This window comes from Zootoca vivipara, chromosome 2 (assembly GCF_965207765.1).
Source record: "Zootoca vivipara chromosome 2, rZooViv2.hap1.1, whole genome shotgun sequence".
NCBI classification, from domain to species: domain Eukaryota; kingdom Metazoa; phylum Chordata; class Lepidosauria; order Squamata; family Lacertidae; genus Zootoca; species Zootoca vivipara.
The window spans coordinates 103,053,780-103,075,988 of record NC_142584.1 but is presented as its reverse complement, the minus strand read 5'-3'; the positions used below and the strand labels follow the sequence as shown (position 1 = coordinate 103,075,988).

Below are 22,209 nucleotides of genomic sequence, written 5' to 3'. Positions count from 1 at the left end.
AAATGCATTCTGCCCTAGCTCAAGTGTTCCCTCAGTTTTGTCCTTACTTCACATGTTCCAGGCCTGAGCTTTGGGAAGCCTTGGTGCAAATTAAGCCCTGCACATGAACTGAAGGTTATTAAATAAGGGGTTGAGCCATAAAGAAGTCTATGGAATGAAATCAAGTGGGTTGGCTGAGGTCAGGTTAACCCTGCAAAAAATCAATTCCGATCTGTATGGGTAGGAGGGATGGCTTCTGCTCAATGTCCCCATTTCCTCAGAAATGACACTCTAATGATGGGGGGTTTTGTACAGCAGGATGGGTGCATGGTATGTTTAGACTCTATAATAGGACAGGAATGCTTGGCTCAGATCCAGCCAGTTGTTTCTGAACAGGACCAGCACAAAGCAGTGAGGCACTCTGGATGACTCCAACTCCCACTTGCTCCCCATTGGTCCACTACTTTTACCACAAGAAAAGGGTTAGGGAGCAAGGCCTATGGTTGCCTGGCAACCATAGCATCCCGGGCAGGAAAAAGGAGTGGCCTTAGGCGTATTGATGCTAGGCCAAATATAAAAATGGAAATTTCGCTCCTCCCTTAGCAACATACTGTAATCTTGACTGCTGTCTTATGAGCTGCAAAATTCCGCACTAATTTTTCCATTATTTTAGCAGCAATGGCAGCTTTCCCCTTGCTGGGAACTTAGGTACACACTACACCTTTAAATCAGAATCAAAGGACATTTCCCCCTCAAAGAATTCTGGGCACTGTAGTTTGTGTTAAGGGTTGATGGAAATTGTAACTCAGTGCTAGGGGTAAACTACTGTGAGGAACAAAATAAAAAAAATTCCTTCAGTAGCACCTTAAAGACCAACTAAGTTTTTATTTTGGTATGAGCTTTCGTGTGCATGCACACTTCATCAGATACACTGAAACAGAAGTCACCAGAGCCTTATGTATATTCAGAGGGTGGGGGGGTGGGGGTGATGGGAATGGGTGATGGGCTGATAGGAGTGGTAAACCTGTTGATGACTGTTAACGACTGCTAATGAGTATGTTCTATTCTCCATCAGCTCTTGGAGAGAGTCTTTGGCCTCCTAGAGCAGTGGTGTCCAAACTTTTTTCAAAGAGGGCCAGATTTGATGAAGTGAAGGGTCATGAGGGCCAGCTAAAGGGCCAACCAAAGTTTTTTTTACCTTATTTTAGGATTGAAGTTGTTGGGGTTTATTTTAGGATTTTATCCCAGGAAATAAACTGCCACGGGGGCTGGATTAAACCGAATGGCGTGCCGGATTAGGCCCCTGAAACAGACTTTGGACATGGCTGTCCTACAGAGTCCTTACGTATGAGTGTCAAGCAGTTAAAAATTCACCCACACTTCAAATCTTTACCTCTTGCATCTGGACTTCTTAGTCTTCCTTTTGCATCTGATCTCCTATTTTTCATTCTCTACCAGTCCTGAGCAGCAGAAATACACATACCAAATGCACACCCCAAGCGAGAGGCTGCCAGTATGTTTTTTTCTAATGCTGATCTAAACTCACCTACTTAAACCCACATTTCATTGCCCTTTTCTTGATAGATAAGATGAACAAACATTCTCCCTTTTCGTTTAGCAGCACTCTAATATATGAAAACCTTCCAAATGTTTCCTCCCCCAATTCTTTCTTCAACATTTAAGCATTCTACATCAGTGATACTAAAGTAAGGTAAAGGGACCCCTGACCATTAGGTCCAGTCATAACTGACACTGGGGTTGTGGTACTCATCTCGCGTTATTGGCCAAGGGAGCCGGTGTACAACTTCTGGGTCATGTGGTCAGCATGACAAAGCTGCAATGGCACAAAAATGTGGTTACAAAGCCACGTGTCCACATGGATCCTCAGGATTTTTGCATTGGGTCAACCCAAATTCACCATCAGATCACATAGCATGTCCATGGCTATAGCCTGCACCAAAAAAAATCACGCAGCCACTGTTTCGTGGGGCCGCAATGGCACATAAACGTGGTTACAAAGCCACAGATCCACATGGATCCTCAGGATTTTTGCATTGGCTCACCCCAAATTCACCGTCAAATCACATATCATGTCTGTGGCCAAAGCATGAACCACAAAAACATACATCCACTGTTTCGTTCAAAATATTTTCCTCCTCTAAAAACTAAGTGCGTGTTATGGTCCAAAAAATACGGTAATAATTTGGATTGTAATTTGGTTGTTTTTTAGTTTTAGTTTATTGTTTTTAATTGGATTATGATTATGATTTGATGGATAATTTGCTGATTTTGTTGGAAAATCAATAAAAATTATTTAAAAATAATAATAAAATTTACAGCAAGTTATGGTTTAAGAGAAAATTATATGATAATGATATATCGTTGGTATCTAACACTGAGTAAACTGGCAAAAATGTACAAATCTAAATCAAACAAGTGTTAGAAATGTAAAGAGAAATAAGGTTTTTTTAAATCATATGTGGTGGTCTTGTAGTAATGATTTATAATGAATTAAAAAGGATGTTTAAAATAACATTTGTAAAAAAACAACAACAACAACCAGAAGCTTTTCTTTTGGGCATTATAGGGACAGAACTACCTAAATTGTATAGAAATTTATTTACCGTATGTTATGCTACTGCAGCAGCAAGAATGTTACTCATAACTCGCTCAAAAATGGAAAGAAGCATAAGACCCAGCAAAGGAAGAATGGATACAAAAACTTATGGAATATGCAGAAATGGCGAAACTTACTGGAAGAATCAGAAATCAAGATAACAAACTTTTTAATAAAAGAATGGAAATGGCTTATTGAATATTTACAGAAAAATGGCAAACAGATAAAAACATTGACAGGATTATATTAATAAGAGTATATATTTAAAGTAGATAATTAAATGAGCAAATCAAATGAATTTGGATATGCAGAAGATATTAAAAAATAAATTTAAGGAACCGCAGAAAGAGGCGGCTAGTCCTGACTCCTCCCATATCTGCTATAGTGGCTGTGCTAGACAGGCCTCTTGACAACAGAGAACACTGGTTATAGATTCCAGCTTCTTGGCACTAAATGGTTACTTTAGTGCAGTGTTCTGATTGATTCGTTTTTAATGCAGAGTACAGTGGTAGCTAGGGCTGTCTTAAGTGTACCGGGCGCCATGGCGCGATGATCCCTCCGGTGCCCCTCGCGCTCTGTCGGGCAGGGCCAGGCACAGTGGGCAGCTGTGCTCCACCTCCGCCTGCTTGGCTGAAGCAAGACGGCATGCAAATGAGGTGCCGCAGAGCATTGTGGGGCAGCACTGTCTATGCTCGCTGTGACTTGAAGGAGTGTGGGCGGAAGGTAGCCCAGGTCCAGCTTTTCCTCGACGGAGGCAGCTCTGCTGCCACCTAATTTCAGCCCCCACTGCTGGGAAAGGAGCGGGCAAGGCGGAGGTGTAGGTGCTGGGCAGGCGCCAGTCAGCCCAATAGGAAGGACGGCCCTGGTGGTACCTTGGTTCACAAATGCCTTTGTACTCAAACAACTTGGAAACCAAACACTGCAAACCTGGAAGTAAGTGTTCCAGTTTGCGAACTCTTTTCGGAAGCCGAACGTGCTCCATTTTGAGTGCCGTGTTTCTATTTTGAGTGTCAAGCTGAGGCCTGTGTGTTTTTGCTATTTATTTTACGTTTTTGTTTCGGCAGCTTTTTTGTTTTGTTTTTGCGACTGTGTGGAACCCAGTTCAGCTACTGATTGATTGACTGTGTGCCTGCAGTGCATTGTTTATTGCTTTCATTTGATGGATCAATGGTCTTGTTGGTTAGTAAAATTCATGTTAAATTGGTGTTTTAGGGGTTGTTTTTAAAAGGCTGGAATGGATTAATCCATTTTGCATTACTTTCTATGGGAAAGCGCGCTTTGGTTTTGGAACGGACTTCCGGAACAGATTAAGTTTGAGAACCAAGGTACCACTGTATACGGTACTCAGTGTTCCAAATAGCTATTTTGTTGTAAAGGCTGGTCCAGATTATGGGTTTCCAGTCCCACGTTGATGGCTGGATGATGTTGCACACAACCAAAAATACCTTTTCAGGCAGAATGCTGTTTTGGTGAGGGCAAGAAGGCAGCCTGCGCAGCTGGGCATTCTCTACCAGCCACATAGACTGGCGCAGATCAGCTCAGACTGAAGCACCCCTTATGTCTGCTCAGTGGTGATGATCAAGACCAGGCATCCCCAAACTTCGGCCCTCCAGATGTTTTGGACTACAATTCCCATCATCCCTGACCACTGGTCCTGTTAGCTAGGGATCATGGGAGTTGTAGGCCAAAACATCTGGAGGGCCGCAGTTTGGGGATGCCTGATCAAGACTGTCGAAACATTACTCTCTGCCCTCCTAAATGAAGCTCTCTTGACAAGTCCTTGGCTGGCGTAACGTGGCCAAGAGATTCGCCTGTCTGCTTCTTGCCCTCGTCTGAAGAGCCGCTTTTCTTGTCGGTAATAAGAATAATGACAAACCCCCATAAAATCCTTTCATAGTTGTCAGAGACAAAGTGTGACCTCCACTGGCCCCTATCAAGCTCACCAGCAAGTTTGGAGAGGCGACTGGATTATGTTGCTCAATTGCTAATTAGGGGCTCCCTGTTGCCTCTCTTGCTCCAGCACGCCAACGGTTTCTATGGCAACTACAGAAGCAGATGCAGGAGCGACTTCACCCAGGAGTATCGCAAAGCAGCCCAGCCACAACCTCCTGAACTCTTCCTGAGGAGAATGAAGGTGAGTGGCAGGTCATCTCCGACTGGTCTTCGACAGGCTCCCACTGGGAAGAAGGCAAATGAAAGCCTTCATCCTTACCAGACCTCCTATCTGGTTGTTAATAAGGAGAAATGCAATGAAAGGGCCTTATGGGCGTGCTGTGTGACTAATCTCATTTTGCACAGAGGAAGGCATGAAATGTACTGGAAGTAGGCCTCAGTGTGCATTGGTGTGGTTAAGATCTGGGAGAGAAAGTTCTCATCTCAAGTTCTTCGGGTATTTAACTATTTGACCACAAGTCTTCAGCCTTTTTATACCTGAGACCCACCTTCAACCTGTGGCTACCCTTTAAAAAAAAACCCCTATTTGTTTTCCAACTGTACACAGCATTCCAAATGCAGCCACGCCATGTATTTCTGTAGCAGCATTACAATATTGGCAGTTTAATTTTCGCAACAGCCCATCTGGGTGTTAACCAGAAAGTTGGTGGTTCAAGCCCACCCAGGGATGGCTGTGGGCAGGATTCCTGCATTGCAGGGGGTTGCACTAAATGACCCTCAGGGTCCCTTCCAACTCTATGATTCTATGATTTTCAGTTCCCTTCCTAGTGATCGCTGTCATGGAATGTGCCTTTCCCCACACACACTGGGTCAAGATATTCTTGCACCATGAGCCCAAGGTCTCATTTCTGATCCGTCAGCTCATGAGGATATACTGTAGATGAACATGCTTCACTTTTACACTTGTTTACACTGGATTGCATTTGCCATTTTACCACCGAGTTTAGAAAGGAGCTTTTGCAGCGGGGCCCTAGGTCCTATCCAGAGTACTCAAGAGACATACTATGGTAGATATGGGATGGCAACTGATGGATCCCATCACGTAGTTGACTCTTTCGCTTGCATTTTGTGTATATGTGTGAAGCCTGGGATTAAAATCCTAATTCAACCTGGATAAAATTGCTTGTCCCAAACTGCTGATTTTATCCCATTTGCTGATGTGAACTTAATTTGAGCTGGAACAGTAGGCAGGCTCCTGAATCCTAGTGCTCAACTTTTCTGTATGGTGTTGCAAGAATATGTCTTCCTGTAAAGCATAATATGTCATGCTGTAAAGTAAAATGCTTTTCTGATCGGAAAAATCTATTTAGGAAGGTGTGGGTAGGTTTTTGAGCTTCCGTTACGATCAGTTTTAGGAGGTTGTGAATATCACACTGTTAGAACTTATGTATGCTAGATGCTATTATGCTAGATACTTACGTATACTAGATGTTATTATGATTTAATAACTAAAATGCAGCTAATTGTTTGTTAATTGTCTTCTTGCTGTTTTTAATAGCTGCCTTGAGCGCTTTTATAGTGAAAGATGGATATAAATTTCTCAAATAAAACAAAAATGAAAGGTAAAGCAAAAATTCCATGTGCCCAAGGTTACATTAGTGGAAATGCTTCTCAATCCTCTGTTTACTGAGTAAAAAGGTAAAGGGACCCCTGACCATTAGGTCCAGTGCAAAGCCTCCCAGTCAGCTATAATTGTGGAACCTGAATTTGCAGGTCCATGGTTGAATCCCACCCGAGAACAGCTACAGTCTGGAAGAAGCCTCTGCCACCTGCTCACGAGAGGAATCCGTTGTCGGTAGTTTCTTTCCTGTCTTTGGGAGGACCAGGTTGTCCTTTGTTATTGTGGTACGGAAGTGCTAGCCCTCCTCTTTATTAAATCTATCTGCTGGGATTTCGGGTAGCAGCTAAGACCTATTTAATTGCTTTGCAATATCTCGAGCGGCATGTTGTGGATTAGGCTCCTCCTGCCCCCACACCCTGGCACTGACAGTTGGAGACTTGGCATCTGTCCCCATTAAGCGATGAAGACAGCTGCCTCTTAATTCTCTTTCGGGACCCACAGCAGTTTTGACAATAGGTAAAGCCACGGCTGCTTCTCGTCCTCTGTGCCGCTGCGCCTGGAGTCCTGTCACCTCGCAGCACTGGACAGGCAGGAAACCGAGCATCGTGTTGTGACAAGGGGCTTAGCTCATGTGACTCTGCATCTGTGCTGCTTGGATAATCTCTTTCTCTGATCCGTTCGGTTCGCAAGGGAGAACTCCCACTGCTGATTCCCAAGCCCAAGTGTTCGTTCTCAGCTCATTTCATGGAGGGGAGAAATGATATAGCTCAGTATTTTATCTGTGGGAGATCTAATGAGGGTGATCGGATGCAAAGGCAGGGGCTTGTGTTTGCTTAATAGTTCTGCCTGTTTGAGCAAGTGCTTGTTTTCCAACCCTTGCAGCATTTTGGGATTACAAACTGTACCTGTTGAAAATCCCTCTCTGGCAATATTTCATTACACTTACAAGACCCCTGACAGCTTGCGGGCTGGATATAGCCCCCCCAAAGCACTTTATCTGGTCTCCAGTTACCCCGTACTACATTTTAATTATGTTGTGGCAAAGTGTTTGCTAGCAGTTTCACTGGTACGGAAAATATTGTTTTCAAAAGCTGTAAGAGACGAGAGGCAGAGTCTCTCTCTGTCTCTTTGGGTTTCAAAGTCCATGCTGATCGAGGGGGGTCAACTTTATTTATAAAGCCTGAGCAACAATGAAGGCTTGGCAAAATGCCTCTCCTACCCAACCTTGAAATTACAGGGTGGCTTTCGAGAATATAGAAGCAAAGGGTCATAATTCAGTGGCAGAGGTACATGCTGCGCATGCAGATAATCCCAGGCTCCATCTCCCGCTTCTCCCAATAAAAGGACCTCAGGTAGCAGGCTTAGAAACAACTTCTATACGAGGGCCAAACTAGATGTGATATTTATCATATGGTTGCCCTGGGGCACTTGATCTTTAAAAAAATAATAAATCGCTGGGACAGCCCAACCCCACAAGCCGGATCAGGGCTATACTGTGTAGGGAGGGGGCCTTAAACCTTCTTCCTCCGCTTTGCTTTGCTCGCAATCAGAATCCACACAACCCCATGAGCCCAGGGAGGGGAAGGGGGCAAGGCCATGGAGAGTTTCACAGGAAAGGATGAGAAGCTGGTTGTGGATGCAGGGCAGAACAGAAAGATAATATTGGGGGATACAGGTGTTGTAAAATTTAAGCTGGTTCCTATGAACCCAGAGAAATGGATCTTGACCCAGGGAGAGCTCAAGGATCCAGGCAAGCAGACGAATTTAAGCGTCTCCTGCCCACCAAATAACAGAGACCAAACCAGGACGTACGAAGCAAGGCACTTTTATTTTAACTGTTGCAACAGGGTCCTTCCTCTCACACAGGAGAACAAGGAAGGAACCCCAAACAAAGATGTCTTGCCCTTAAAAAGAAATTTGAAATTGGTTTCAGCCCACCCCCCAGAAGCATCATCCATATGTCACAGAAGGGGTGTAGCCCAAGACCCCCCTCCCTAGATTCATCATAGGTACATCATGAAAGGGGAGGTCTGGTGGCAGTAATCTGAGCAGTCTGGACCCTGCCCCCTGCCCCCCAAAACCTAATCAACAAAATTGAGAGATATTTACATTTCCCTGTTTCCCAGCCAAGTTAATCACACCCTTTTGTCTGGCAGTCAGGTATCAGGATGCCAGGGATTATCACTTTAATTCCTGAGACAATGAGAAGGTTCCCCCCACCCCACTTCTTCCTTGCAGAGGAACACCTGGTCAGAGAGAGAGTCAAAATGGTGTCAGAAAGGCCTGTCTTCCTGTGCTGCTTCAGACATGTGCCTGTACATTCATGTACATGTTTTATGAACAATTATTATATATATATAGATATGACCTCAAAATTCTTATAACAATTCCCCATTTGGGGCTATAATTTTTCTTAAAAATTGTTGCCCCACAAAAGAATAACCAGATGTGTTGTTTTAGTACTTTGGGAGAAGCATTTCTCAAAAATGGTCTATGTATTACACTTAACAGGATGGTCCACCAATATTGACTGGAAAGTGCAGTTTGCTTGTTTACCCTTTTGTGTGTTCTCAGGTGTCAAAAGCTAGCTCTCCTCTGGTTGCACACCTCCAACGTGGCACAACAGCAACAATCCCTGGTGAATCCCCTTAGGGCTTTCATATTGACCATGTCGCCTGGCACTCACCATAGCTGCCACAGGTTTGGACATGTCATGAGAGAGATGCCTTTGCCTTGGGCTTTCTATGGGCCTTTATTATAGGCTCTGGCCTTGCACTGTAGGGAGTTGCCCAGTTGCTCTTAAAGGAAGAAAGCTACTTGCACCTTGGATACACTTGCCCAATTAGAACTGAAGCCAAATTAAAATTTATACAGCCCCATAAAACATGTCCAAATTAGTCAAATTTAACTCTAAAAGGGATCATTCCTGTTAAATCAAGACATAAATACCTTCATTTATCTGGTGTTTCATGGATCTTGGAGCTTATTCTTGGTAAAATGAGTAAAAACAAATTTAAAAAATGTGTAGAGAAGGTTGGCACACTGCAGAGTGCCAGGTGGGACAAGAAAATGTGGTCATAAGTTGATCTAATCTAAATACTGAACTATGCAATATCCTGATCCTTTAAAAGGCATACAATGCATGGCAATAATACAAAAAAAAAACATTGGGACACTATACATTTTTTTTTTTAAAAAAAAACCCAACAATTAAACACAAAATTGGTTCACCTCCCCCTCCTTGTGGAAATAACATACTGTCAGACATAGTTCAATGTTTCTGTCGAATATCACGCAACATAAGACCTAATAATTATATATCAGTTGTATGTCTTGAGGCCATCATGATCTTGAGACAATTCCGGCTGCTTTTGCATGTATCTCCAACAAGGGGGTTTTCTTGTCTGCCTTCGAGTCACTGGGAGGAAGTTAACAGTACTTCTATAACAGCACTTCTAAACCTTGCTGAAACGTTATAGCTTTCTAGGTCCTCCTTCTTAGGTTGTGATCAAAGAGATAAAATGTCAATTTGGTTTCCTGTAAAACATCCTTTTGAAAATAGGCCTGCAGGGGGTTGGGGCCTGAAGATATAATTAGTTAAAAAATAATAGTGATAAATAGTCAAGAAAGGGGAGAATATTCTAGAAATTTCTTCTTGGGGAGCTGCAAATAATATAAGATCATAGTTATTTAATTACTGCTGTTATTGTCTACTCAGTCAGTTTAATTTACTTCACCTAGTTTGGCTGTGGAGGAAACAAAGGACAAAAATTTTGTTAATTAGGACACAATCGATAAGTTATTAACATTTTCCTTATGTGGTTCTGAATTCTCTTTGAGGTTCATGTATCTTGTTTGAAAGGGATTATTATTATTATTATTTACAGGAAAGAATGACTTAGATGCTACATTTGTATGTACAGAAAGAAAAAGTAGAAATACCAAAAAAAAAAGATACAAAAATAAAACAAAATAAAATTTAGATTACCACTCACACAACAATTTTTACCTGGTTATTGTTAGAATAATTTCATAGACATAATGGAAAAACTGATATAATAAATGGAAGCAGATTATTTATAAGCTAAAGAGAAGCGCCAAAGAGAAATGAAATTACTGTTTGTATCTCCTCACTCCTCACTTTTTTTTTTTTTTTTTTTTTTGCTGTGGAAGAAAAGAATTGGCAAAACACTCAATCATTGCTACATTAGAAAAGGGAGGGTTATATTAACATAGGGTAATGCTTCGGGGTGAAATGCAAATGGGAGATAAGTATCCATCCTGAGTACCTGCTAGGAAAGAAATGGAGCCTTTTGTTTGCATAGTCTGTCAACTGGTAGACAGCAATTTTCTATGAATTTCCAAGTGTGGAGGGGCTTGTTTAGGTGGCGTCCCCCCCCCCCATTGGGAGATAATTTTGCATTAAGGTTCTGAAAGAATTTCTCCACACCCTGAATCTCAGTATTCTGCTGGAAAGGGAAAATTATTTCATGTGAAAATCAGTCAGGAAATGTTCCTAAAATGTACAGAGTTTTGCATGTTGAACTGGAATTGGCAGCTTCTAAACAGTTGATGGTTCTCAATGGTTCTTTATCTATTTATTTTTACATAAGGAAATTTAAATTTAAGTTTCATGTGCAAAGCATAACCTTGAACCTCTTAATTAATTTATAAACTACTCAAGAGACAGACTTATAGTAGTACTCTGCTATTTATACCTGTGGAAAGAATCTGGCATGTTAAGATTTTTGGAACTTGGCAACCACTTAACCTTGATGGACCAGTAACACACATGAGGTTGTTTTCCCTCAGTGGTTCAAAGCTTTACATTAAGAAATTTGAATAATATTTCATGAGCAGATTATAACCTTTTCGCCCCTTAGTTAAAACCTCATTTTTCTCCTCTATTTTCCTCTTCAAGCTGACATAGCCTCTGTGCATGTACAGAGTTCATGATTCGGCAGTCTATTGTACCATTTTTTAAAGTGCTGCACCTCTTGACAAAATTACCATCTGAATAAAGGAAGGGAAGGGGAAAGAGTAGATTTTAAAATAGGGTTAGATTTTACACAGAAACTCACTTTTCAGTGCTTACAAACACATTTTCTCTCCCTCCTTTTTGCAAGTTTGGAAAGGGTTGGAAGGGATCTTGAGTAATCTAGTCCACCCCTTCTGAAATATGGGGATCTCAACACTATCACTGCCCTTAGGATACACATACATTTGAGTACAGACGCCTGACTGGGAAGGAAACACAGGCTATGCCCTATCACGGAAGCACATGTGTGTACTAAGGGAAAAATAAGGAAGGGGAAGATTAAAAGTACCAACGTTATATAGAAGCCTTTAGCAAACCTTAAGATTGGATAAACAGTTTAAGAGGGAATTTACTTCCTTACTAAAACCATTCTGTCCATTTGAATCAAGGTTAAAGTGACTCAGATAGACATTTGCTGGCTATGGATCCTCTACTTTTAATAACATTTCCCTAGAAGGAACACCATATTCCATAGTCACATGGTGAAACATTACATACAGAGCACATGGCTCCCTTGTGACACAGACCTTAAATATTATGAGTTCACAAACAAACATTTTCAAGGTTACAATCTCCCTTTTCCCTTCCCGCTCCCCCTTTCTGTACAGAAAGGGGTAGGTATGCACATACACCCCACTTTTACTCTCTAGAGAAAGATTGGGAAATGTTCAAGACTTTCATATGTGCTTAAACTTTAACCCTTAATAGAGAAAGTGATAAAAACTTATATAATCACTCCACAAAAACAACAATTACACTCTTGTTCCAACTCTGAAAACCAATAATCTTTCCTTGCCAGAAAGCAGAGCTGGGCTGAATTTCAACCCATCACCACATCAGACACATTGCCTTTCACATAGCTCTAAAATGGGGGTTAGAAGGGACCCTGAGGTCATTTAGTCTAACCCTCTAAGATACAGGATTCACAAGATTTGAATGAAAATACCAACTTTATATAGAACCCTTTAGCAGATGAGTTTTTTTCCTTAAGAGGTGATATCAGGAGCCCAACACAATTGAAGTTAAAACTAGACTCAGATAGACAATTCCTGGCTAAGGAAGCTCTACTTTTGACAAACAATTCACCTTTATAGGAATAGCTGTTCAATTTTCCTTTAGTCAATATTCCTCTAGTCACTTGGAGGAAGACTCCCTTTTAGAGCCTCTCTCAATAACAAACATTTGCACACCTCATGAAGTGAACATTTTCAAGTTTCAAAATATTTTCAAAGCATTGAGCAAGCATTTTCAAACTTACTACTCTTATTTTCCTTCATCCTGCCCCCTCTTTTTACTTTTGGAGAGGAAAAAATGGCCTTCTACAGCCTCTTTAAAACAAACCTTTACACACTACCTCCACTCTTTTAAATATTTGCCATTGTTTTTGGGTTGATCAAGCCCTTACATAAGATTATTTAAGCAAGCTTGCCTTATTATTATATTATTTTAAACTATGCATGCTTTAAAAAAGGCAGTCTGTGGGTGTCATGGCCAAATTTTACACAAACCCCTAATTTCCTAAACCTGGATTATATCTCTCATTTACTTTAAGGGGAACAATGAACTATAGCAGACACAAGGATCAGACGCACATACACTTCACAGACAACACAGACAACATGTAACATGCAAACATATATAATTTTATACCATAACATACTTTGTAGGATTCCTCACAAAACTTTTCTCATTCAGAGTTCACCAGGGTTAATTTTAAAGCGGAGATTCACTGTATGTTAAAGGAACCTCCTGGTAGCCATTTCCCCTCATCTGGGTGGTCCATAGTAAAGCGGACCCAGTGTTTTTTTCTTACAAAGTTTTTGCAATTGGTTCCCTTCAAGCTTGTCCGCCCCGGGGATTTCGTGCCAATTTAAGAGAACGAATTGGAGTGGACTTTCATCCTCAAAGTCCTTACCGGAGCCAAGCCTCAGTTGTGCTTTGCCTCGGTTGGGAGTCTGGGAAAGGAATTCCTTAGAGTGGGTTGCACCCATTTTACTTAAGCCTTTTTATACTGCAGTTCTGGGTCCCCGACCCTGTTCCTGGACACTCTTAACTTCCCGAGTCTATGACTCACCCCCACGTCCTAGTGGTGTTCCTGCCTGCCGTTCGCGTGCACTAACTACTAGGCGGCCTGGTGCAGCTAAAACCCTATTGGAACCCTCCCACTGGTCATCAATTGCCTGAGGGTTCCACAGCAACTTCCCTGCCTCTTACACACTAGACTCATATCCTACTGAACGCTTGCCTACGCAATGTCAGGTCGGAACTGAGGAATACAGAGATACAGAGTAGTAGGAAAGGAACGGGCGCACTTGCAATCTCTGGTCATGGGTCATACCTAACAAAGGTCGCCATGGCAGGGGGGCGTCTTCACCCGAAGATTAAGAGCAGAGGAATAGGAAACAGAGCTGGGATAGCCAGATTCCCAGATTGGTAGAAAAGCGACAGTTTGCTCAGACTTCTGCTCAGTTTGGCAGAAGGGAGCTGGGACAGTCTTTCTGAGCTCTGCGTTTAACGTAAAGACTGTTGCCCTGGACCTCAGTTCTACCTTGTAACTGTGCCTGGCAGCCTTGCTGCAACTAAGGTCCAAAGAGGAGAGTAGAAAAGGATAGTCCAAGTGGAGAAATAGATTTTTAGTTGCTGTGGTTCTTAGCTCACCCAAGGTGTCCCCTTTTAATACTCACGACCGATCCTTTCAGTCGAATCCCGTTGTCTCCAGCTTCCAACTGGTTCCTGAAAAAAAAACAGCCTTGTCCCTTTAAACGTTGCTTCGTCCTGGGGGTCCCGCTTGGACTCTCAATTACTACCAAGTGCCTCGGGTCCTGAGGTTGGTTTACCCCCCTGCAAAAGAGGCAAGGGCGCGCTGGGCTCCCCTTCCTCAGTGAACCCGGAGCTCAAGGCAAAACTGGGTCCCCGAAGTGGTCGCCAAATTGTTGTAAAATTTAAGCTGGTTCCTATGAACCCAGAGAAATGGATCTTGACCCAGGGAGAGCTCAAGGATCCAGGCAAGCAGACGAATTTAAGCGTCTCCTGCCCACCAAATAACAGAGACCAAACCAGGACGTACGAAGCAAGGCACTTTTATTTTAACTGTTGCAACAGGGTCCTTCCTCTCACACAGGAGAACAAGGAAGGAACCCCAAACAAAGATGTCTTGCCCTTAAAAAGAAATTTGAAATTGGTTTCAGCCCACCCCCCAGAAGCATCATCCATATGTCACAGAAGGGGTGTAGCCCAAGACCCCCCTCCCTAGATTCATCATAGGTACATCATGAAAGGGGAGGTCTGGTGGCAGTAATCTGAGCAGTCTGGACCCTGCCCCCTGCCCCCCAAAACCTAATCAACAAAATTGAGAGATATTTACATTTCCCTGTTTCCCAGCCAAGTTAATCACACCCTTTTGTCTGGCAGTCAGGTATCAGGATGCCAGGGATTATCACTTTAATTCCTGAGACAATGAGAAGGTTCCCCCCACCCCACTTCTTCCTTGCAGAGGAACACCTGGTCAGAGAGAGAGTCAAAATGGTGTCAGAAAGGCCTGTCTTCCTGTGCTGCTTCAGACATGTGCCTGTACATTCATGTACATGTTTTATGAACAATTATTATATATATATAGATATGACCTCAAAATTCTTATAACACAGGCAAGGGCATTGCAATGTCAGAGCGACAAAAACAGGGATTCATTTTAGCAGCAGTCCTGGGCAGATTGAGCAGGCAAAGGTACCTCACAAGAAGGTTATTTATTGCTATCATTTTAATCAACTGTTTGTTTGGGGGTGGTGGTCTTGTTTTTAATGTTTTTACTGTATTTATATTCAGTGTTAGCCGCCCTGAGCTCGGTCTTGGCCAGGGAGGGCGGGGTATAAATAAAAATTTATTGCTATTAGTATTTATTATGAGAAGACATTTGCTTCTGAAGAACCACATGGTGCAGCCTCCACTCCAAGGCGTGCACTAGGAGAGAGACCCTTCGTCCAAAAAGAAACAGAAACTAAAACTTGCAGCCTGTATAATGTACAGGCACCTATACAAACTGTATTTCACAATGAGGTGCTAGCTAGTACCTTATACACTAGTTTTCAGCATGATTCGGAGAGACATGGAGAATCAGTGAAGTACAGTGGTACCTCGTTTTACAACCACGATTGGTTCCGGAAGTCTGTACTTAACCTGAAGCGAACTTTCCCATTGAAAGTAAGGGAAAGTGGAGTAATCCGTTCCAGATGGGTCCGCGGTGTTTTTAAACCGAGGCGGTTGTAAACCGAAGTATGACTGTATAGGCAGTGCATTACAAAACGCAGGAGAGCAATTCTGGCTTCAGCTTGTAAAACGGAGAAATTCCCTCTAGCCAGACTGACTAAGATTAGTTGTGAGGGAGAAGTTGCTCTAAAAGAGCCAGCACCTCACAGACCTCACTTTTAGGCAGCCTATAAATGTTGGCATATAACAATCAGAGACCTGTAGCAAAATATGTGTTTGGCTACTTCAATAGGATAAATACAACCTGTGCATCTTCAGCTCCTTGGCTTGACCGCCCTGTTGGCTCCTAGGGATGCACAGGGATGCCAGCTAAGGCAACAGAATAAGCTCCTGGAGGATGCAAAACTGATCTCTAGCTGCCAGCTTGCAAGAGCTTTTCAGACATCAGTGAATGGCACAATTGACTCCCTTAGAATGATTCCTCCTGATGAAATTTGTCTGCTAACAGAGCATCCCTTGAAGCTGACATCTGCACAGAGAACACATCTCCCATTTTGTCATATGCTGGGGAGCTCTGGATTCAAGAGAGGAAAGGGTCTTAGCCCACCACTTTGCAGGATAAGGCCTCGCAGGTGTACACTCTGATAATGTGGGTGGGCAAGAGCACTCCTCATGAGACAGAGAGCATACAGAGTGACTAACACACCACAGCACCTGAAGCCCTACCATCGGCCAGCCAGGGTGGAAAAAGGGAGCAATTTTGTTTATCCTATTGATGTGCCAGCCTGAGAGGCCCTTGGGTGGCCTGTTCAGCTCAGCTTCCCACAAAGACAAAGTGTCTGGTACTCCCATCTCAAGATGCCCCAATTACAGGTTTCTTGCTACCTACCAGCAGAGAGAGAGGATTGCCAGTGATAGTTTACCTCTCTTTTAAATCAGAACCAGTGAAGGCGGTGAAGGTCCTGTGTGAGTGCCTGGAGGCGGTTGGAGGGTGGGTGGCGGCTAACGGGTTGAGGTTGAATCCTGACAAGACAGAAGTACTGTTTGTGGGGGACAGGAGGCGGGCAGGTGTGGAGGACTCCCTGGTCCTCAATGAGGTAACTGTGCCCCTGAAGGACCAGGTGTGCAGCCTGGGAGTCATTTTGGACTCACAGCTGTCCATGGAGGCACAGGTTAATTCTGTGTCCAGGGCGGCTGTCTACCAGCTCCATCTGGTACGCAGGCTGAGACCCTACCTGCCTGCAGACTGTCTCGCCAGAGTGGTGCATGCTCTGGTTATCTCCTGCTTGGACTACTGCAATGCGCTCTACGTGGGGCTACCTTTAAGGTGACCCGGAAACTGCAATTAATCTGGAATGCGGCAGCTAGACTAGTGACTGGGAGCAGCCGCCGGACAAACATAACACCAGTCCTGAGAGATCTATACTGGCTCCCAGTACGTTTCCGAGCACAATTCAAAGTGTTGGTACTGACCTTTAAAGCCCTAAACGGCCTCGGTCCTGTATACCTGAAGGAGCGTCTCCACCCCCATCATTCAGCCCGGACACTGAGATCCAGCACCGAGGGCCTTCTGGCGGTTCCCTCATTGCGATAAGTGAGGTTACAGGGAACCAGACAGAGGGCCTTCTCGGTAGTGGCACCTGCCCTGTGGAACGCCCTCCCAGCAGATGTCCAGGCAATAAGCAACTATTTTACTTTTAGAAGACAACTGAAGGAAGCCCTGTTTAGGGAAGTTTTTAATGTTTGATGCTGTACTGTTTTTAATATTCAGTTGGAAGCCGCCCAGAGTGGCTGGGGAATAAATAATAAATTATTATTATTATTATTATTATTATTATTATTATTATTATTACTCCCCACTTGAGTAGAGGCTGGACCTTATGCGAGGACCGCGAGCCTAAGACTAGGCCTTGTATGCCTAGGAACAGAACGGTGTGTTTTCTTTTGTTTTGCATTACATTCTGTTTTGAAAATAAATACAATGAAATCACTAATTAAGAGAAAAGGGGGAAATTAAACTCACTAATTACCGTTTTTTGTCTATCAACATGGGTGGGCTTATGAGATAGAGTGAAAACAAAAAGACTGTGTAGAGACTTACCGGTTGTCATTGACAGTTGTGAGTATTTGGATAAGTTACGTATCTATGAGTCATTTCTTGTTTCTTGATGGAAGCTGTGGAACAGGCAACTGATGCTTTTATTCTTCACTCTCTACTAGTCCTGAGCAGAAGAAATATACAGTACATACCAAATGCAACACACCAAACAAAAGGCATAGCCATTGGCTGTTGCTAGGGTGGAACAGTTGTGGAGCAATCAATTGACCCTTTTTAGATCCAAGGGGCTTGGCCTTATAGAAAGAATCCTAGAGGCTTCAATGTAGGATAGACTGAAGCCCAGATTTACAGTTTCCTTGGCCAGTTTACCTGAATGCATAGTGGAAAGTACTCCGTACAAAAAAACAACACCACCTGCAATATTTATTCTATTTTACCACCTTTGTATCAAACCTTTCCTTAAAGGATTTCAGGGATATTCTTTTGTGCAGGGATTTACCCAATTTTCTCCTCACAACAATTCTGTGAGGTACAAAACGGTAAGAAAGCGTGACTGGCTAAAGGTAGTTCAGCCAGCTTCGTGAATCGTGACTGAGTGGAGATTTCGTTCCAAGTCTTCCCCAGTCTGCCCAGTATGGTATGTACTGGATAGGGATAGCTTCACCACACTTGTCCATGCATTAGTAACATTATGATGCTTGTGGGGCAAACTACTGCCAGTATATAATACATTGTTTGTAGGATTTTCACCAGCTGCGAATCTGCCACCTATAAGGCCCTATATTATCCCAGGACTAGGTTGTGGAGAAGCGAGGGTGCTAAGGAGAGCCTATCACACTCGCTTGTCCAACTGCAACTCAACAGCTCTACAGGGCTGCCAGTTGAGTCTTAATCTAAGGTAAAGGTAAAGGGACCCCTGACCACTAGGTCCAGTCGCGGACGACTCTGGGGTTGCAGCGCTCATCTCGCTTTACTAGCTGAGGGAGCTTCAGGGTCATGGGGCCAGCATGACTAAGCCGCTTCTTGCAAACCAGAGCAGCACACAGAAACGCCATTTACCTTCCCGCTGGAGCGGTACCTATTGATCTACTTGCACTTTGACGTGCTTTCGAACTGCTAGGTTGGCAGGAGCTGGGAGCGAGCAACGGGAGCTCACCCCATCGCGGGGATTCGAACCACTGACCTTCTGATCGGCAAGCCCTAGGCTCAGTGGTTTAGACCACAGTGCCACCTGCGTCCCTAAGGTAGTTGATGCCATTATCCTCCCACTTCTTGCAGCCAAGGTGCACCTGGGGCGCACCAAAATGTTGTTTTTTCTTAAGGCTTCAAGCCAGTACAGCCTGCACTCATTGGCTCAACCTACACACAAACTTGCTGGGGAAAGCAAGGCCAGCTTCTAGCTGTCTTTACCCATCCCAATATCAAAGCAGCTTGCTCATTACCCTGGCAGCCTCCCCACCCCCATAACTTCCCAAAGCCCAGAAACTCTGAGAACAACTCAGTCTCACCCCGTGTTTCCCAGGCAAGTTCCCTTATAAGTTACTCAGTGTGTAAAGGCAGCCCACATTTCTCATGTCTTTCCCAGGTCTCAGAAAAAAAGGGGGCTGGTCTCTTACAACTCTGATCTAAACAGTAGCATGGATTCCAGAATCCCGAGGCTGGCAATTGCAGAGTTTAATGGCCCAGTTGTGAAACTTTACTAGAAATAAAAGGTGGAGGGGGGAGCAGGCTCAGGGTGAAAACAGAATACAAATTAAACTGTGGCTCTGAAACTGGGTAACCCTACCCTACCAACTTCAGCAGTCTTTCTCAGCCTTGGGTCCCCAATTGTCTTGGAATATAGCATCCTAAATCCATAGCTCCCCAGTACCTATTCAGAATCCCTCTCCTTTGGGCCAAATTTGCCCTCGCCTGGTGTTTGAAAGCAGATCGCATCCTTACTCCACTGGTACGACTGCAGGGTGTGGCATTTTGCAGGGAGCCGTGGGCTAATCTTGCTTGTGCTCTTTTTCCAGGAAACTCCTTCAAAGCACATATTCTCTAAGCACGACAACAGGCACTCCTTCCCAGGATCAGCTACATATTTTGAGAACGTGAGTGTGCTTGCTTTCGGGGGGCGGGAGTATGTGTGTGTGGGGGGAAGGGTTTTTATCCTTTTCCTCTTATGCAGCAATAGAGCCGGTAGAGAAGTTAATCAGAGGAGTGCTTGATTAGAGACGTCAGTTTCATTCCTAATGTGATTAGCTCTCCCTTGGCAGGCTCCAGGGCTCCCTCAGGAACTGATGACACCAGCCGGCTGCCTCTGCAGAAGCACTAGTTAAGTGCTCTTGGATGCAGGAAGTAGCCTGAGGCTTTGCCTTACATGTCTAGTGGGTACCTGATGCACTCGAGCAGTCAGGGTCAGGTCCCGCATGGACAGGACAGAACTGGGCAAGCATTAGGTTCAGCACTGGAGGGCTCCATGCCACATCATCCTTTGCTAAGGCAGGCGTGCTCTGTAAGATTCCTCCCTGGTGCCGGGAGGGAAAGTCGACTAAGGTTGAACTCAAAGATTAGTCTAGCGAAACCACACTTTCTGAGACAATAGGAGAACCAAAGCACAGCCATCCTTTGAAATTTGCACGTCCGAATTTTGCAGCGCAGTCCTGCAGCCAAGTAATGTGTTGGGGGGAAATGCATATATTCGTGAGAATAGCATACAACATGCGTTAGGATAAATTAGTTGCAAAAATGTGTATAGAATGTATTTACAGTGGTACCTCTACTTACGAATTTAATGCGTTCCAAACGCACATTTGTAAGTAGAAAAAAATTGTAAGTTGAATCCCATAGGAATGCATTGGGAGAAAAAATTCGTAAGTAGAAAAAAATCCCATCTAAAAATTCGTAAGTAGAAAAAATCCTATCTAAACCGCATCCAAGATGGCGGACGGAGCTCCGTTCGTAAGTAGAAACATTCGTAAGTAGAGGTACCACTGTATTAGGAGAAACTTGCACTCAAATGCCAAATAATTGCAATTTGTGGCATACTAGCTACCTTGTGGGTTAATATATGCAGGATCAAGTACTGAGGGCAGGAGTTCAGCTTGGTGTGAAGACAGATTTTTAAAAAAAGCAATCACAGAGTTGTGGACCCTTCTTCAAAACTTGTGTGAGAGACGTCAAGCACTTGATCAGTCGCAAATTTTGTCCCTCGATTCCAAGGTAGTTCACCCATCACTAGTTTCGATAAAATGTGGCAAGGCTTTCCTCCAGTGCCCTTCCCCTGCTCTCAGAATACTGCACCTGTCTTCCACCCATGGTAACCTCCTGGCTTCTTCTTGTCCTGTGTTTAAAATGGTGTGCTAGATGGCTCCTTTCGTAGTGCAGGTATGAACAGTCTGGTCATTGTTTCACGGCAGGGCTTAGGAAGGAGGAGAATAGAGGGAAGCCTTCCCGACACCAAGAACATAATTGACTGGGTTCCCTTGAAGGAGGAGTTAAGACGCGAGAGGCCCCTCATCTCAAGCTACCAGTATGACTTCCACCCCAGAGAAAAGGTCCCCCAGTTGTTAGTTCATCACTCCTACAGGCAAGGGCAGCCCCTCCAACGCACACCCAGCACCACCTACCAGCACACGTACCGGAGCTACTGTTTGTATGAACCCAACCTCAGGACATTCAAGCATGAGGTGGATAAAAATGCCGACCCCCTCAAGCCTGCCACCAGTGAGCCCACCAAGCCTGCCTCCAGTGAGCCCACCAAGCCTACCTCCAGTGAGCCCACCGCCCCTGCCTCCAGTGAGGCCGCCACCGTTCCAGGCTCATGTGAGCCCACTGCAACAGATACCAGCAAGACCCCAGAAGCCTTTGCTACAGGACCCATTTATGTGCGTCCTGCCACCTACAGGCCAACCCGGTGGACTGTCTCAGACTGTTTGCGCTGGCACAATTGCTGATCGCACGTGAGAGTTCCTCGGTTATCTGCGAGAACAGTTAAATGCTCCTTTGTACAAGGTTAAATATGGGAAAATAAAATAAAAGCTTGCTGGACTGTGACACAAGCAGATGCTACGGGTTTTGCATTCCCCTTTATTTCCCCTCTGCCAGGAAACCTTTTTGCCACAAAACTCTTTTGATTTTGGCCACTAAGTTGTTTTGCCGGTCAGAAGAGTTGTGCGGAGGTATGCTTGTTTAATTCTGCTATTTTGTCATTGGACTTGTTTGTTTTTAAGACTAAGCACAAAGGGTTGGTTTGTAGGGACGAATAGGCACCAAACAGGGAAGCCCCGGGGGAGGAAGGCTCAGAGCCCAGGATTGGTAGGGGACACTGAAGAGAGATCAGAGGTGAAGGTGTGTGTGTGAATGGTTGGATACTGAAGAAGTAACAGGCTTTAGTGAGCAAGGAGAGCAGCTTAAGAGTGCAGGGTGCAGCTTAGACTCAGAGGCTGAAGCAGAGGCAGGGAGGGCAAGAGGCTGCAGGAGAATCCCAGGAGTATGACTCTCCTGCTGTGACGAGCTCCCCTTCCCATTATTCTCCAAGATCACACAGGGCAATGCCCAGAGCTGAACAGAGATTGCAGGTGGGTCGCTACAGTTTGAGGCTGCTTGGACCAATGTCCGGCAGAGGAGGAGACTGGCTGGATGACGAGAAGCGGCAGGAGGCACCAGCTGACGAACCCCCTAGGGAAGCCTCAGAAGAGGAAGGTTCAGGGCACCGGGAATGGTGGTGGGACACTGAGGACAGGTCAGAAAATGAAGGAATGGTTGGCTGCTTAAAAAAAAAAAAGCAGGCATGAGCGAGAGGGAAGAGCCAAGGG

The 22,209-nt window shown here is 44.3% G+C and overlaps 1 protein-coding gene across 1 annotated transcript; it reads left to right on the top strand.

Moving 5' to 3' along the window:
• Window positions 1–4,709: 4,709 nt before the first annotated feature.
• Window positions 4,710–21,348, top strand: CIMIP7 (ciliary microtubule inner protein 7). Its single transcript, XM_035104999.2, has 3 exons — window positions 4,710–4,730; window positions 19,426–19,503; window positions 20,812–21,348. The coding sequence occupies exons 1-3, from the start codon at window positions 4,725–4,727 to the stop codon at window positions 21,346–21,348; spliced, it is 621 nt and encodes a 206-aa protein (XP_034960890.2). The 5' UTR covers window positions 4,710–4,724.
• The last annotated feature ends 861 nt before the right edge of the window (window positions 21,349–22,209 follow it).

Excerpts from the sequence above, each read along its gene's own strand:
- CIMIP7 (XM_035104999.2), top strand. Across the intron at positions 19,504-20,811 it reads CAGCTACATATTTTGAGAAC|GGCTTAGGAAGGAGGAGAAT; the intron begins GTGAGTGTGCTT and ends GTTTCACGGCAG.